The sequence below is a fragment of the Ceratotherium simum genome, chromosome 15 (genome assembly GCF_057802395.1).
Source record: "Ceratotherium simum simum isolate JZ-2026a chromosome 15, ASM5780239v1, whole genome shotgun sequence".
NCBI lineage: Eukaryota > Metazoa > Chordata > Mammalia > Perissodactyla > Rhinocerotidae > Ceratotherium > Ceratotherium simum.
The window spans coordinates 12,153,515-12,171,491 of record NC_141914.1 but is presented as its reverse complement, the minus strand read 5'-3'; the positions used below and the strand labels follow the sequence as shown (position 1 = coordinate 12,171,491).

General features: G+C 40.9%; 1 protein-coding gene across 1 annotated transcript in view; it reads left to right on the top strand.

Annotated features, from left to right (window-relative positions):
- MORC1 (MORC family CW-type zinc finger 1) overlaps positions 1–17,977 on the top strand; it is a 159,898-nt gene that overhangs the window by 135,557 nt on the left and 6,364 nt on the right. Inside the window, exons 22-25 of the mRNA XM_087439421.1 lie at positions 623–689; positions 3,871–4,017; positions 12,507–12,594; positions 14,422–14,475. Of these exons, the coding sequence (XP_087295547.1) occupies positions 623–689; positions 3,871–4,017; positions 12,507–12,594; positions 14,422–14,475 (356 nt within the window). The remainder of the gene's footprint in view (positions 1–622; positions 690–3,870; positions 4,018–12,506; positions 12,595–14,421; positions 14,476–17,977) is intronic.

The following is a 17,977-nucleotide window of genomic DNA, read 5'->3' as shown; positions in this document are numbered from 1 at the left end:
GAAGAAGGACACATTGACTTATTGCTTATACTGTCCCCAAGACACTCTTAAAACCAATCCAAGGGGATCGAGGCATTTCTGCTTCACTGTAGACCATAAACGAATCACTAGCCTCTCTGAACCTACAATTCTGAGATTCACTGAGTGAGAAGACCGACTAGATGAGTCTAGGTCTCTTCCTGCTTTAAAGTTCAACTCTCTACTGGAGACACATTTCTGATTGGGATCTGTCAGAATGTCTTTGAACCCAAACCCAAAATGGAATAGAGTGGGATACTAGGGGAAGACAGGTGGCTGTCTGGGCAGAGGCAGGTGAGAGAAGGGAATCTGAACAGTCCCGATCAGTCACCCTGTGCACACCCATAGCAGATAATAAGCATCATTAAAAAGAAATTACAAAGAAACAAGTTACAGAGGCTCTTGGATTACTATACACTATATACACTTTATTAAATGGGTATTATAAATTGCCTTAAGAACATATTGGTGCAATTTTACAAAAAGATGTTTGAATACAAAGCCAAATTATATACAAGTAGTTAATGAGCTGCTAACATTTCTTTCAGTTCACTTTATTGTGTGATCATCAAAATGTGATTGTTTTGTCTGTGTTCTTTTGAAGAAAAAGAGGAGCTGTGCAGTGATACTCCAGAAAGAAAGAGAAACTCTTCATTACCTAACTGGGAAAGGTGCATGTGCTGCAATTATACTAATTCCAAGTGAGTTCATTTGTACTGTTGAAAAGTAATTATCAGTGTTTAAATACAAGAAGAAAGAAAATAATAGCAACAAGCAAAGGCAATTAAGAATGGAACCAAATTTTACAAAGGAGACAAGAAAGAATAGAATATCCTAGATTTCTTACCTTTTTCTCAAACCTTTTCATTTTCTTTTGTGAGAATTTGGGAATAATGAAATGGAACAGGCTTAACGTCCTACTCACAGCGAGCAACTAATTCAAATGACTATAATGTAATCAAAGAACTGAAAATGTCACATATATATAAGGCATGACTATGAAATCATGAACCAGTTTATTGTGTGGATCATTATTTTATTGTCATATATGTATGTAATTATAATAATCATTGCATGCTAGAATTTTCTTGACATGAGACTTTTGTCACTTTTAAAATAAAATCAGCTGAATATTTTGGATATCCAGTAGAATGAAAAGAATGTTTTCAAGGAAGCAAATTCTTACCCTTGCTCGGCCACAGACTTGTGTAAGCTGCTTTCCAGGCATTCAGACCCAGCATCTGAATCCAAATCCTGTGCTCTTTTTGCATAGGAGCACAGTGAATTAAATGCAAGAAAAAGCCAAGAGGAGCTTTTATTTTGCTGCACTTGCTGACAGAGGAGTCACTCTAACACTTAATCCCGTCACTTCACTCTTCTACTCAAAGTCTTTCATAGCCCGTCACTTTTAAGATGTTAAAAATCCTTAGCATAGCTCAAGTCCACTTCATTCCTGCCTCTTCTTTAGCCCCCACTTTGCTTCCCAGTTTCTAAATTACTGTAGTTCTCTTTTATCACTTTGTCCACACTACTTCCTTTGCTTGAATGCCCTCTGCAACTTGTACGCCAGTCTCTTACCCTTTCATTCAAGGCTCAGGTCAAGTGTTCTCTCCTTTGGTCGCCCGGCTCTCCCAGGCACTCTCAGGTATTCACAGAGCCACTGTTGCAATGAATCAGATTGCATCATAAGTCATTCAATTTCAGTAATTACTTGTTAAATGCCAACTATGTTCTGACACACAATGGTGAGTGACATTTCATAGTTAAGTGGAGCTGTCTGTCTGAATATCTGTCTTCCCGTGGCATATAAGCTTCATTAAGGACAGGGGCCATATCTTTTCTTCTTCGTCACACTAAGCCCCTGAGAGGTCGTCCCTGACTACTTCATCTAAAATAGCCCACCTGACTTCTGACAAGGCACACTATCAAATCACGTCATCCTGTTTTATTTTTTCACAGCACTTATTACTTTAAAGTATCTTATTCAATCATCTATTTCTTTTAACGTTTTACATTCTAGCTTGCCTGTTTTGTGTATTTTCCTGTAGAAGTTGACTACTCTATGAGAGCAGACACTGTCCTGCTCAGCACTGTGTCCCTAGCATCCAGAATAGCACCTGACTCAAAGTTGGCACTCTATAATATTTGTTAATTGAATAAATGATCTGATTTTTTTTTCTAATTCTGTTGCTAGGCCATTTTATGGACAATGCTTTAACCTAGAGTTATTTATTAAAATTTGAGTTAAAATTTAAAATCCATTCAAAATTTGAAACATATTTTTTGTGTATGTGTATATATATGTGTGTTTGTGTGTTGTTTCATATATTATTTTTAGGTCTTTATGAGGCTGTGTTTTTTTAATCATCTTTGAATGGTAACTACAATATGAATGCTAGAACTATGATCCAATTACAACAATCTTAATGGAAGAATCTTGTCAAATGCATTGCTAGTGGTAGTGATGATAAAGATGATAATAATAATAATTAGGTACTATTTATTGAGTGCTTACTAATAGTAGGCATTGAGCAAAATTCTTTGTATATCTTGTTTAATCCTCAGCACAGCTCTATGAGGTAGGCACTATTGTTATTTGCAGAAGAAGAAACAGAGGTTCAGAGAGGAATCCTCTGTGCTCTAGTGTAGTGATTTTACCCTCCCCACCACCCCCCCAGCATGAATTTCCAGCACCCCTAAAATGGTAAAAAAAAAAATGGACTCAGCATAAAGGAGGACTTCAGCATAAAGGAGGTTATAATTAATGGATTCAGACATTGTGCAAGTATTCTTTAATAGACAATTAAGCATTAGTTATAATGTTCTCAATCTTAAATAAAATATCAGCTGAAGTTAGCATAATTAATGGCAAAGAACTGTTGACAGTAGAAGCACGTTCCATTTGATATAAACTATTATCCAACTTTTAAAAGGCCTGTACAATATAAACATATAAAACTCTCTGGAGCTGTGGTCCTAATTTATGGCTGTTAGCATGAAAGGATCACAAAAGTCTCCGTATTACTTGGCAAGCAAAACTTTGCATGATCTGACCCCTACCTTCCTACCCAGCTTCGTCTCCCACAGTGCACGTCCCCAAGCCCTCTTCTACTGTTTTGTCCCTGTAATCCTGAAAGCTTTGGGTCTCATTAACATGCTACCCTATTTTATGAATCCTCACTGTGAGTTATTTCCTATGCTGTAGCCAGTAATCATTTTAAATCGTGTATCGGATCACCTCGCTCCCAGGCAAGAAACTCTCCAGTGGTAGTGCCTGCTCTGCTTAGAATAAAACCCAGATTCCCCCCACTGTGACCTCATCTCTCTCCCTCTTCTTCCTGTGGGCTCCACTCCAACAGCTCTGGCCTGCTCACTCTTCTTTGAACAGCGATACCTCGTTTCTATTCCGGGATCATTACCCTTCACCTGGAACTCTTCTTCCTCCAGATTGTGACTCAAGATATCTCTTAACTGACTTCTTTCCTGTTTTATTTCTGTACATACCCTCTCTCATGCTAAAATAGAACTTTAATTTAAAAGCTGCTTTCAACAAATAAGAGATAAATGGTGTATGACTACTGTTGTTAGGCATAAATTACCACCAATTTCATTTCATTGTGGCTACCCAAAAACCTTGAAACAAGATTTGTCAGGAATAAATAGTAATTCTTCTAATTGAGAATTGATTTTATATAACTCTATAAAGGACCATTTTCAGCATTACATGTATGTCCTTGCTTTCATTTGTTGTGTATTAACATTTCATTTGTTGTATATGAACATTTCTGAATTTTTTAGTATCTAATATGATTCCTACTTTGAAATTATAAACCTTGGCTTGTTTTTGCCCAGTGTGCTCATGGAAGATTTAAATCCACGCTCTGGATGCAAAGCCAGAATTTCTGGGAGCGGTGCTTGTAAAGTTGCTTCTTCACAGGCAGTGTCTTCTCAAAGCACGTCTGTCAAGGAAACAGTGAGAAAACTGATGTCTAAATTAAGGTAAACATATTTACTAACATATTTCTTCATGCTTTGTTGAACTTTCTAAGCAGTGACAGCTCCTGATTTTTTTCCCTGTTCAGTAGTAACATTATTGAGAAAATTCAATAGAATGACTTTATGACTTGTCTCCTAACTACACTGATTTAGATATACCATGGGTTAAATGTCGCTTGGAATAGACATACAGTTGCTGACTGCCTATTGTTACATGGGCCAGCAAAATGGTGGATGTTAGTCCTCTCTCGAATGTAATGAAGAATTCTTACTGAATTTGTCATTTGCTTTTCTTTCCTTTTCTCTCTCTCACTTTCCTTCCTGCCTTCCTTCCTTCCTTTTATCCTTCCCTCTTTCTCTCCTTCTCCTTCTCATTGCCTCACAAAGACCCTCCCGACATTTGTATGGCCTTCTAAAAAGTCTCTTTTTGTAGCTTTAGATATTGAACTTATGAAGGGAAACTGAGTTTTACTTTTTTGTTCAGTGTAGAATGTTAACGTTTGTGGGCATGCTTATTTGGGGAATTTAGATGTCTGGATCTCAGTTCTCAAAAGATGGAGACAGAGAGGAGATAAAGTCCAGGATCCAGAGTTTTTCCAAATAGGGGCTGATGATGGGAGGGGCTTTGCGGTCAAGCCAAAGAAGCTGGTATACAGAAGAATGCTCTAGAATAGGTGTCATGTAAGAGGGCGGGGGCAGGAACAGTGACACCACTAACCTAGTGCAGCCACTTGGTTTGGTGGGGTTCGTAGACTGTGGGGGTCTGTGTGAGATCAGAGGCTCTGGGCCAAGGAGAACACACACATGCCCTAGCTGGAGAAGTGTTTTCACTTAGGAAAGTCACTTTGACTTTCTGATCACTGACTGACAAAATCTTTCTGAAGAAGAGAGTTGGTAAAGAGTAGAAGCAGGTGGAAAGAAAGAGAAGATAGAGATGGGGCATAGGAGCCACAGCCTCTACTCAGGCCCCAGGCTGTGGTTCTGTGTGTGAAAGGAGGCTGCTAACCACTGTAAGACGTGAACTCAAGTCTGCAGCTGCCCTGGACGTTGTGGAAGTTTCTGTGGCAGCATCCGGGGCTGTGGGGCTGGGCGTACATGGGTATGAAGGCCCCACCTACTGTCCTTTATGAACACACTCCTAACGCCAGTCCTGTCCCAGGAGAAAGGAGGACGCACTCTTGCTTATATGTAGGGGGATCTACCTTGGACTTTTCACTATGATACTAGGGATCCAGAAACAAGCTGTTGACCAAGAAATGAAGCCAGAGTGCTACATTCCTGAACACTAAGTTCTGTCCACCAAATCTGCCACAGGGCCTGGGTTGACAAGCTTATGCTAACCTCGGAATGCAACAGAAGCAGGCCAGCCCTCAGTGTTGTACAGATATTATGAGGTTGAAAAAGTTTGCTTGTCCAATGGTCTGGATAGATGCCAGTCTCGTACTGCCATGGCCTATAGTACAGGCCCTAAAGAAGGGGATTCTCCAACTAGTTTCTTACCTTCTGGCAGTGTCTGTCCAGAAGTAACATGTTAGATCCTCAGCTTTGAAGCTGCGTAGCTATAAATTTTCATCCTGGTTTGTTACTTACTAGTTCTAAGATTCAGGCATATAGTCAGTTACTAAGGCATGGTAGTATGTGGTAAATTATATATATATAATGTGCCTGTGTATATCTGAATAATTGCGTGCATATTATTAAAAATGCATCTATATGACCACATGTCCAATGATGGGGACATTGCTTAAAGTGAAGCAGGCCTTCTTGATGATAATAGTTGTCATTTTTGAGCCATTATTATATTTTAGGCATTCACCCAAGTGCTTTGTATATGTTAGCTCCTTACTCCCACAAACTTACGAGGTTGGTATTATTTTTAACCTTTTTTTATGGATGAAGAAATCAAAGCTTAGGAAAACTAAGTAACACACTCAAAGTCACAAAGACAATTACCCAGATACTAAGGACTGGCTGGGTTTAAGCCCACGCTCCCTGATTTGGAATCTCGTGCTCTTATCCACCATATGTATATATCTACATGTACATATACATATATCTACACACAGGTTAAAATATATATGTATGTGTACTTATGGAAGAGTGTGTATATATATATATAGACACACACACACACACTCTTTGCTACTCTCCACATTGTGAGGCCTGGAGAGACCCGTCTGGCCATGTTGCAGCAGAGTGTGGATGCACCACTGTGTATCATCATTTTTCTTATTTTTTACTTGGCTAATTTTTTTTCTGCATCTATGTGTATCATTACCATTAATTTTAATGAGTTACTTGTGATCAAGAAGGAGATAATTTGATTGAGTGTACCAAGAGTTTGAAGTCCATCCACTTCTATAATCAGACATCAATAGAAAATTAAAATTTCCCAGAAACCACCTCCCTAATGAACTTAGTGCTTGAAATCATCTTACTGTTTTCAACTGAACACTCTGAAAGCCAAATGCATTAATAAATCAGCTCTTTCCTGTAGCAGCTTGAACTTTTTGTGGTGATCATTTTATAAAGACATTCAGTGGAAGAAGACTTGCACAGAACACAGGGCTTTAACTGGAACAAAGAGAGCTCCTCATTTACCAATTTTCTCTTTTCCCTTTAGCAGCATATAGTGTGTTTTCTCGCATTTCACCAGTGCAAACAGATTCTTGTCACCTTTGTTATGGTTTTTTTTCCCTGTACTGGGCTATCCTGTATCTGGGTCCACGTGTTATTCCCTGTGTTAACTAGACTTTAAATTCCTCAAGACGTGGAGATTGTGGCTGGCTGCATACAATGTGGAGGGCACCGAGTTCTTTACACTCACAATTGTTCACCAGATTTGCTTGCTTGTCACATGATAAGGAGAGTAGTCAGAGCCCTTTGAAGTCTGTGGAATGTTCCTCCACTTGATTCACTTTGGACGTGACATCATCCTCATCCATTGCTATGCCGCCAAAGTAGCCACCTCTGTTCAGTTCGTGTTAACAGAATAAATTAATAAGAAATAGTAGTTTTCATTCTCCATTTTCATCACCTGACTATGCTCAGTTTATCGTTTTCCTGTCTTATTTTTTGTCTTATGTGTATTAATTTGTTTAATCCGCAAATATAGTAACTTCTTGAAAACAGGTTGGGTTATCCACACCATGTCTAATATTTATCCGCAGACATTCAAAGAATACTTTTAAATTGAAAGGGATAAAAAGCAGTGAATGGTATTGCTGGATGTTAAAATATTTTCAAAATAATGGGATGTGACTAATTGTGTTAAGTTAGAAGTAAATAAACTAAACTAGGATCCAAACTATTAAATTTTATCAGATGGCCCTAAATATTGCAGTAGTATCCAGTTTCAAATCACTTTCAATAATAATAATAATAAATATTTATTATGCACTTACTATATGCCGGGGACTGTCCTGAGGGCTTTGTGTATGTTAACTCACTTAAACCTTACAACAACCCTATTAATAGATACTTTTATTGCCCCCATTTTACAGATGACAAAATCAAGGTATGTAGAGGTTAAGAAATTTGCCCAGCACTACACAGCTCTTAAGTGGGAGAGCTGGGATTGAATCCTGGCAGTCTGGCCTCACAGGCCTGCTCTTAACTGCTAACCTGTAATGCCTTGTTTCACTTTATTGTTGTATACGTAAACATGATAATAAGACAGACTTCATGTATTTCAGCTCTGCAAAAGGACAAACATGCTTTGTGTTATCTTAAATTTTAAAAATACCAAAAATAAATTTTTTAAAAAAGTCACTTTTTACAAGTAGCTGCCAATTACTGAAGGAAAAGAAAAGGCCACAGAAATAAATACACTAGCAATTGAAGTCTGTCAAATACCACGATCTGGTTCCTGGTTTTAGAAAGTGGAGCCACGCCATGTCTATTCCCTCCTAGTCTTTCTCTGTCACTGGGATGAAGTTTTGATCTCCCTGTAGTAGGAGCTTGCTCTTCTCCTTAGCTAAGATCAAGCTAATTAACGAGGTTACTGTTTAAAAGGAACAGCTGGATGACAGGCACCTCTGTGTATCCCTGCTCACATCTAGAAAGAGCGCAGTTGTGTTAATGCAAGCCGGAGATTTTTTTTTTTTTTTTTTTTTTTTTTTTTTTTGTGAGGAGATCAGCCCTGTGCTAACATCCGCCAATCCTCCTCTTTTTTTGCCGAGGAAGACGGCCCTGGGCTAACATCCGTGCCCATCCTCCTCCACTTTATATGGGACGCCGCCACAGCATGGCTTGCCAAAGCAGTGCGTCGGTGCGCGCCCGGGATCCGAACCAGCGAACCCCGGGCCGCCGCAGCGGAGCGCACGCACCCAACCGCTTGTGCCACCGGGCCGGCCCCCGGAGATTTTTCTTAAGGAAAAATTACTCTGTTGAGAAAGGAATATTACTATGGAGTGAAAAGGAACGTTTCAAAGCTTGGCTATCGTATATGGAAACAGTGCTGATTGAGTGTTGTAGCTCACCTGGTTGAACTCTATAGAAACTTTCAATTCAAACTTGCGGATATGAATTCGACTGAGATGGACATTATGGCCATATGGCGAGACCTGCTATGGTCCTGGAGGCAAGTAATAGCTCTGGAAAATCTGTAGGATTATTTCTTGAATTCTTGAGAAGAGAGACAGTGTTAAACAAAGACAAATTCCTGATTTTATTATCAAGTCTGGGGGTAGAATTGGGAGTAAATGCTCCAAGGGAAGGAGGATTCCTGGTGGACAAGAGTCGCATTGAACTGACAGCACTTGGTTCATGAGTCCCCCAAATGCACAGTATCCACTTGATTCAATGCACACCAGTGAACGGACACTGGCTTAGTCCTCTGGCTTCGCTCTGGGCGCCTCCTGGCTCACCTCCATGGACTAGAGGATCACCATGTCCATCCTAAAGGAAACCCGAAGTCTAAGGGCAGGGAGAGCTTGATAAGATAAACCTTCAGGAACCAAAAACGGTATCACTGAAGAAAACCATTGAAGACAGGGACTCAAGACCATAAATGAAGGAATTTTTTGAATTCTTATACATCTGCGTTCAGATCCTACATTTGTGATTTTTGGTGTCTTAGGTTTTTTAACAGTGTCTCACAGTTTTCCTGAATTAGTTTTTTGGGAAGAGCAAACAGTCTGTGTGTTTGTGCTTGCAGACTGCAGGAGCCAGGTAATTTGTCTTCCTCTCTAGTCAGTCTCATGGGACAGAATCCCCAAGGGAAAGCGATTTAGCAGCAGCTCTATGGAGGAGAGAGTAAACGGCTGACTACCAGGGTCCTGGACAGAGAGAGACGCGAGTACAGGAAGCCTGCTCGGGGCTGATGGTCGGGGCGGGGATGCGGGTCCTTCATGATCAGGAGACCAGAGACGTTCAAAATAGGAACAACTCCTTAATCAAAGAGTTTCCACAAAGATATACATAAAGATTTATGTATATAAAGCATGTAGCAGCGCTTAGAACATTTCTAGCAGTTTAAAAAGAGTGGTTGAATCTGACCAGGGGTCCCAAGACCATCAGAAAAATAGTTAGTTCCTCAACACATATAGTGCAGTTGGCCTGGAATACTTCTTCACATGTCCCCACCCCTGCCCCCCACAGCTGAAACCCCTGCTCTTCTTTGGGGCTCTCCAAATAGGGGTTAGGGCCCCTCCTCTTGGTACCCATGGGCTGCATTCTCGTTCGCATCCTAGCATTCATCACACTGTTGGAACAGCTTGCTTCCTTGTCTGTATTCCCCACTAGGCTGAATTCAGTGTAATAAGAACACATTAGGTTCCTAGCATGGGAGCACGACGCCAGGCTCTGTAAGGTGCCACTGGGTGAAAGCTATGCTTTAGTAGAGGTTCAGGGAATATCTGTGGAATTAATGAGCTTGAGTATATTGAGAAAGTGTCTTGACATGAGTACAGCCATGTTTGGCCGCTCCATTGACCTACAGCCACCAGCACGAAAAAGAAATACAAAGCTGCTTTCTGTGTGGTGGGAACCAGCCTTTTCCCGGGAACTGGCCTTTCTCCCACGGAGAGAGTTGCAAGTTGTAACATTTCAAGGCTCTTGGAGTGTCGTAGCCCGGAATGGACTGGCCATCTGTGCCGGGCTGAGACGATAACCAAGGAGAACAATGCACGTACACAACTACTGGGCTGGAACGTTAGCCAGGGGGCTCAGTGCACGTGCGCCACTGATAACCATTTTGTGCATGGAAACACTAAATGCTTGCTCTGCAAACTCTGTAATTGCTTACTCTGAAAATTACTGATGGTATAAAAACTGCTGGAAACTGAGCCCTAGTGAGAGTTCCACCTGTGGAAGGGACACCTTGCCCAGGACATGTGATCCTTGCCCAGCTGCGTCGATTGACAGGGCTCTCCCGGCAGTGGGGCGTGGATATTGTGAGTAACTGATTTGATGTGAGTAATTGATTTACTGTGAAGTAACTGATTTGATGTGTTCTCTTTTCGGTCAACCTGGTGTTTCTCTTTCCGGTTGATTTGTGTCATTTCCCTTCAGTCGATCTGGCGTTTCCCTTTCCGATCGATCTGATGTTTTTCCCTCTTATTATATGACCTATTCGGATCTGCTGCTATCTCAGCCGATGTGGATGTTTTCCCTTTCCAGTCGAGCTGGTGTTTTTTCCCTCTTATTATTTGACCTATTCGGATCTGTTTGCGGACTATCGCCTTTACTATCCTCTATATAATAAAATATACCTTCAGTCCATTTGTTTGGAGTGGAAAATGTCTTTTACATCTCCGATCGAATCCCCGAACCTCTCATAACAGAAAGTACAACGTGGCAAAAGCTACCGTGATTCCAGTAAAACCTTTATATAAAGTTGTGCTTTATTTTAAAATAGCATCCATCTGTCTATCTTTAGAAATAATAGGACATATGTGTGAAACATTATTCAGACTATAGATGATGTTTGGTGTAAGTTTGGTGTAGAGATGCCATAGATTGAGAATAATCCAGGACTAATCCAGAACCTTTCCGCTCCCCAACCTGCCGCTTCACCCTCTCCTACTCCCCACAAATGCTACTACCTACTATTTGTTTTTCTGAAAGTACCTCCTTAGAAGATTGCTGATTTGCTCTCAATCTAAACCCAACAGAATTTATACCCACCAAGAAAAGGACCAGTGCTCAGAAGAGGTTTCAACCCTGTGTTGGAGGAAGAGAAACTGGATGCAGGGAGAGAGAGGGGTGGTTTGTATAAAAGACCTCCCACCTCTTCTGCCCCCCCAAACCCACCACGAAGTTGACCACAGGCCCCTTTCGCAGGGACTCTAGTTGCAGCTGAAATCAGCTATGCCATTTTATTTCTGCTCATCTCAAATACCTGGAAGCCCCTTTTCACCCTGCCGCACCCCACTCATCTTCTTACTAGCCAGGCACATCATTCGGAGGAGTGCATGTGTGTGTGTGTGTGTGGGTGTGTTATGTTTGATGTTGTGCAACTTTTCGAATTGAATCTCCTTAAAACTGTAAATGAATATTAACACAAATAATATACTTAAAATACTAGGAATGCAAATTATATAACAAACAGCTGTTTTGTCTTTTGTGTGCGTGTTATTTTACAATTGAAAAGTTTTTTAAATCCCTTGGATAATATCCATGAGCTTCTTGGAGCATTTCAGCATAAAAACACTCTGTACACTTTTAAGATGTATAGCTATAAATTTCTAGATTTCATATTCTCCCAGAAATGTAATATGTGTCTTCTAGGTAATTGATCCTAGAGAAGCCATCACACTGGAAGAGTGAGGTGCTACTGCCTTTTGGCAAAAAGAAGCACCTGTTAGAATAGTGGCCATCACTGTTTGGAAGGAGCAGGGCCCATGTATGGTTTCTACGAGTAGTCCCAGAGGCCTTGATGAGAGGAATTACTCTGGAGAGTTAAGTTCTTTGGTTTTCTTAGGAAAAAAGTCAGTAAGCCATAGTTAGCCTCTTTTCCTCCAGTAATTTTGCAATGCTGGGTTCTCTGCCGAGGAGAACACTCAGTAGGTGCCAGGGCTCTCCCGGACTGCTTGGATGTGGATGGGCATTGTGAGCCCATGCTTGCTTGAATTTCTAAATACACTCTTTGTATTAAGATAAGTGTAGATTCACCTGCAGTTGTAAGAAATAATACAGAGAGATCCCCTCCCCTGTCCCCTTTACCTAGTTTCCCCCAATGGTAACATCTTGCAAAACCATGAACAGTATCACAATTAGGATATTGGCGTTGATGCAGTCAAGACACAGAACAGTTCCATCACTGTGCGGATTGCTCCTCTTGCCCTTTCTACCATGCCCACACCCTCTCCCCAGCCTCGGCTTTTTGAAGAACACTTTGATGCCGATGTTAAAAACAAACTATCTGACAGGCGTAAATGCTCATCTTTGCCAAGATGCTTGACACCCAGGAGAGGGAGCCAGTTCTGACAGGTGAGTGCTGTGCCTCTTTTCCTGCTACTCTCCCATCTCTGCTGTGCTTCTATTCCTAGGGAGATTCTTCTGTACTTTATTCCTGAGTATCAGCTACCATCAGAATTCAGCTACACATCCGTGGAGGAACTTCTAGCAAGTTCTGAGGTAAGCTGGCTGTTTTGGAACTCTGAGGGAATGACAGAATGGCCTGAATTTCATCTTCAGTGAAGAAAAATGTAAAGTGTTACCAGTAAGAGGACCTAGAATGGCTTAAGTGAATGAACATGGGGATCTTGATACAAGTGGATGGCTCAGAATTAAAGCTGCCTTTAAAACCAATGTGGCCAGGGGCTAAAGAAGCTTTGGGAAAACCTTACAGCCTGAGAACAGTTGCTTGCAGAGATCAAAAGAAACAGGACATAGTCCCTGACTTCCCTCCCCCTCACCGAAAATAGGGTTTCTATCTCTTAGATACACTTCCTCAGCCAACACGTGCTTTTATGAGGAGCTGAGGTGAAGACTGGGTGGGTCAGCCATGTTAGGTGCCCAAAGCACTAGTCTTACTAGAATCACTAAAACTTCACCGGGAAAGAGGAAGAAAGTTATATTTACCAAATCTCACAGGGCAGTACCATATATGATTGGAAGGAAAACTCTGATGTGAACCTGGGGCTCGCAGGGTGAGCCTCACACTGGCTCACAGTGGTTAGTCCCCAAGCTGCTAAGTCACCGCAGTCTGTGGTGAAGCTGAGAGAAGTGTCCAGGCCTGAGGCCACTGAGCTACTCACAGGGGCGGAGGAGGTAAGGACTCAGGCCACCAGAGCTGCTCACGGGGGTGGAGGAGAAGAGCCTGCATAGGGCATGAGGGTGGGAGGGCTACTTCTTACCCTCATGCTCAGCGTTGGTTGTGGAAAGGATGGATCCACATGGAAAGGCTATCAGCGAAAAGAGCACCAAATGATTAATTTGACAGAAGCGCCATATGCCTTATTCTGATCCTGGGTGAAATCCTTAGTTTTCTAACCTACAGTCATTGTTTCTGCTTCTTCACCTTCAACTCTCGCCCCATCCTCTCCCATCGGGCTTCTGACTCCACTCCTTCACTGGGACTGCCTTGCCAGGCCACCAGTGACCGCCATGCCGACAAATGCAGTGGTCACTTATAAACCTGACCTCTCAGAGGTCTTCAGCTCAGCCAAGCACTTGCTCCTCTTTGCAGACTTTCTCTGAGCAGCTTCCACAACCCCCTTCTCATTTTCTTGCTCGCCTCCCTCCCATCTTTGCTGGCACTACTTCTCTGTTTGGTTTCTAAAGGTTGGCGTGTCAGAGGGCTCGCTCCTGGACCACTTTCTTCTCTTTATTAAATGCTGTTTCCAGGTGACTTCAACTCGTCCCTGATTTCAATACTATCCCATATGCCACTGACTCCCCAGTCTATTTCTCTGGTGTTCCCATCCAAGAAACCAGACTCCAGCTACCTTCTTGACATCTTTTTTTTTTTTTGAAGATGATTAACCCTGAGCTAACATCATGCCCATTCTCCTCTACCTCATATGGGATGCCTCCACAGCATGGCTTGACAAACGGTGCGTCGGTCTGCACCCGGGATCCAACCCATGAACCCCGAGCTGCTGCAGCAGAGCACACAAACTTAACTGCTACACCACTGGGCCAGCCCCAGACATCCTTTTGAATATTTATTATTTATCCTTTACTTTTCCTTCACCTTGATTTTTTTTTCATCTTCAAATTTTTTTGACCATGTTGTATTAGTTATGTAAGCTGCCTTAATCCTTTTTTGGAATGAGGTGAGATGTACTTTAGGTAATTAATTTAATTAGACCCGGGCTTAAAAGACCCACAGTACCAATGTTGGCCAGTTCTAGGCTTTGATACTTTTTTAATACTAGATACTTGCATGTTATAACTCTGTTGTAGACAGTTCAGTCTCTAAAAGTTAATATCCTGTTCTATTATCATTTGTGAAAACAGCTGGAGCAGTGCCCAGAACAGACAAACAAAAAGCTGAAAATATGTTTCAACCAGGTAAGCTTCCTTTCAATATAGTCATTTATATTCTAAATGATCCTGTATTCCAAAGGAGAAATAATATACATTTCAAAATGTGAGGTTTGGAAGGAAATCAAATTTGCATTCACTTATCAAGACTTAGATTAATGTGTAGCATATCAGATGTCACAAAGCAACATCTTTTTGAATTTTAAAATGTAAATGTTTCCACAGCATAAAGCTTATGAAACGCTTGGAGTAGGACTGTATTTTGAAGAGGAAACATGACACGCTGAGTCTTTAAGAAATAGATTCACTGAATCCTTGCGACACTGGACTAAACCAGAAATCATTTGTGGATTAAACTTTTAATTATTTTGGACAATTTGATATCTCTCTGGGTTTTGTTTTTTTAGTATTCTGTCAACAGATTTTTAAGTTTATGACTTTCCATTATAAAAGTAGTTATAAAAATAATTAATGCTAATTAAAGGAAGTAAAAAGAATTTTAAGAAATTCATCCATAATCCCAAACCATTCCAAGATCACTGCTATTAATATTTTGGTGTATTTCATGACACCCTTTCTCTCTCTCGGTAGACTTTTTTGTTTTTTACAATCTTCAAGAAATACTGTGTATCCATTTCTCAAAGATTTCCTGGAGGTAGAAAAGAGTCCATGGAGTCTTTCAGTTCTACTAGAGAAGTATCTCAAAAAATTATATGCCCTCCAATCCCTTAATTCACACTTGAGGGAACTGAGACTACAAGATGTAAACTTAGCCAAGCTGACCCAGAGGATTAGCGTTGGAACCAGGACAGCCGTTGAGGTTCCCAGACTCATTATAGAGGCCACAGCAGTCTAGAACTTTTCTTGGCACCAAGACCAACATCGAGATGTTAGCTCTTCACTGACGCTCTCCCTGTGTTTGCTCAAACAGGTATAGCAGCTCCATCGCTAGCACATATACTAGCATTTCTTCCATGTGCTCATGCTTACAGCCATCTTCTGGAAAACTGTCATAACAACATGCAAATCTATAAAGACCGGGAGGTGAATGGTTCCCCCTGGAGTTGTGCAAAGCACAGCTGTAAGCAGAGGCACTGCCTCATCTGTTTTGTAGGGAATGTAGAGAATATTTGAATATTCTTGTTTTATAAATGAAATAGAATTGTGAAGTAAGTGCCCAAAGACACAACTAGGCAACTTGGAATGAAAATTAGAAGCTAAGCCAGATTCCTCCTTAGAAAGGCTGGATCACAAAGTATTTGAATTTTAGGATGTGCCCAAATTTAACACCCCTGTTGATATATTTGCCTCTGATGTTTCTACACTGGCTACCGGACTGTGATAAGCAACTGGAAATGAAGGAGAATTGTAGTTCTTAGTTTCCCATCATTGTTCAACTGAAAAGTGAGTTTATTTTCTGAATAATGTTTTGTTGAAAAATCAGTATTAAAGAATTACTTGAACATTTCCTAACAGACAATAAATAAAAGACAAAGTTTTCTTTCAATATATTTTTGACCCTATTCTAGCACTAATATTATATTCATCAATGAATGTAAAACTGTGATTGATCAAGAGACGCTAGAGCCAGGCACTGAACTAGGACTTTCATATACATTACCTCATTTAACTCTCACAACTTTGGGAGGTAGGTGTCACCATCTCTATGTTAGTAATGAGGAAAAGGACAGTCAGAAAGATAATATTCCATGTCATGATGCAAGGGAGTAGCAGATTCAGGATTGCAACCCAGATTTGTCCCACGCCAAAGCTCTTTTCTCTGCACCACTTTCTTCCATCTTATTCTTACCCAGACACTGATACCTCGTCCTTGTGATGGAGTTTGCACGTGTTACTTGCAATAGGTATACTACACCTTCCCAGCCTGTTAGTATAAAAGAATTATTGTTTACTTACTTGAGACCTTGACATTACATGATGAGATGTATATGGGGAGATGTTGAGGGGGGACAGGTATGGTAGGCAAGTTGTTTAGTGTCCCACCAGAAATGTCTGTTTCTAAATGATATCTTTTCACTGTCTACACTATTGGTAATGGAGCCAGGTTGTTGGGTCTTGGAGGCCAGACTGAATAAGAAAAGTGTTTATTCAAGGTGAGCAGTGTTAGCATCGATGATGAGTAGAATCCTCTTAATGTTCAGGGAAAGTGGGATTCAAAGAATCAAAGCAAGATAAACAGTCAGGAGACTGTGAGTTTCTGTTGAAACTGAGATGTTACAAGCAAGATACGGAACAATTGGAATCATGACTGCCCTAACATGAAACTGCTTGGTCTTGAGGACTTTATTAATGATTGGTAGCTATTAACTATTAAAATCATTCCTTTAAATCTGTGTAGAGGACAAATCTATGCAACTTGCTTTAAGGTGTGTAGTTTTAGTAACGAGAGCCACATCAAAGCATAGGAGGACTCTTGATAAGTCACAGACTTCTTTGGCTACCTCACCGTGGGTTTTCATAACTGCTGTTAGAGTAGTAGATGGTTCATGACAGCATCGGCAGGCCTGTACAACCTGACCCAAACCACCAACTTTTATTCTTTCCTCTCACAAGCCATCTGCTCTATCAAAAGTGGAGTTGCTCCAACCTACTGGACTGGCCTGCCTCTGAGTCTTTCCCATGCCGTCCCCCAGAATACTCTTGCCCACTCTCCCGGCCCACAGTCGGCCTCTTGAAATCCTGCCCACCCAATGTAGAGCCTAGTCAGTGCTACTTTCTACATCAAGCCTTCCTCAGTCTCTCCATGTGAAATTAATCTTGACTTTCCGTGTTCTGAGGAAACCTTAAAACTCTGTTTTAGCATTAATTATTTTTTTCTCCCTTGTATTGTAGTAGTTTCTTGTACTTTGTTTTCTCCCTTGAAGTTAGCAATCCTCTCATCAGACTCTGTATCCAGGCAACGTTCAGTCAGTACCTTTGAATGCATCTGGACCTTACTATTTGTGTGTTGAATCACAGTTGATTCAACACTGTGATTGACCACACAATCACGCTGCTCTTCTGCTCTAGTGCCTGCCTGCATAAACACTCACATGCATATCCCTGTAAGCAGGGCACAAAATCTATACATCTTGTAGGCCTGCCTTGCTTTATGCAAACTTGTTGGGATTCTGGAGCTCCAGAGCTGCTAGACTCTGACTTTTAAATTCAAGGCAAAAAATTAAAATCTTAGTTGAATATCCTTTCTTTCAATCCTAATTCCATTCTAAATTAATGGAGGTTGGAAAGAATTCCATTTTTGATCTGCCATGAATACCTCTACAAGAGTAGGTTTAATCGGCAGAACTAAGCCTCTCCTCTTGTTACAGTTCTCTACTCACCTTAATTAAAATGTTAATGCAACCAGAGGCCCTTTTACATTGAGCTTAAAAAGTTGTCAAAATTGTTGCCTTTTGTAGAAACCTCCCAGAGATGTTAGCCTGAGAAGGCAGAAGAATAAATCAGGAAACTAGCTGGTAGTGTTTGAAGGAAATATAGTTTGCTATTATAAACTTTTTACAGTGAACTT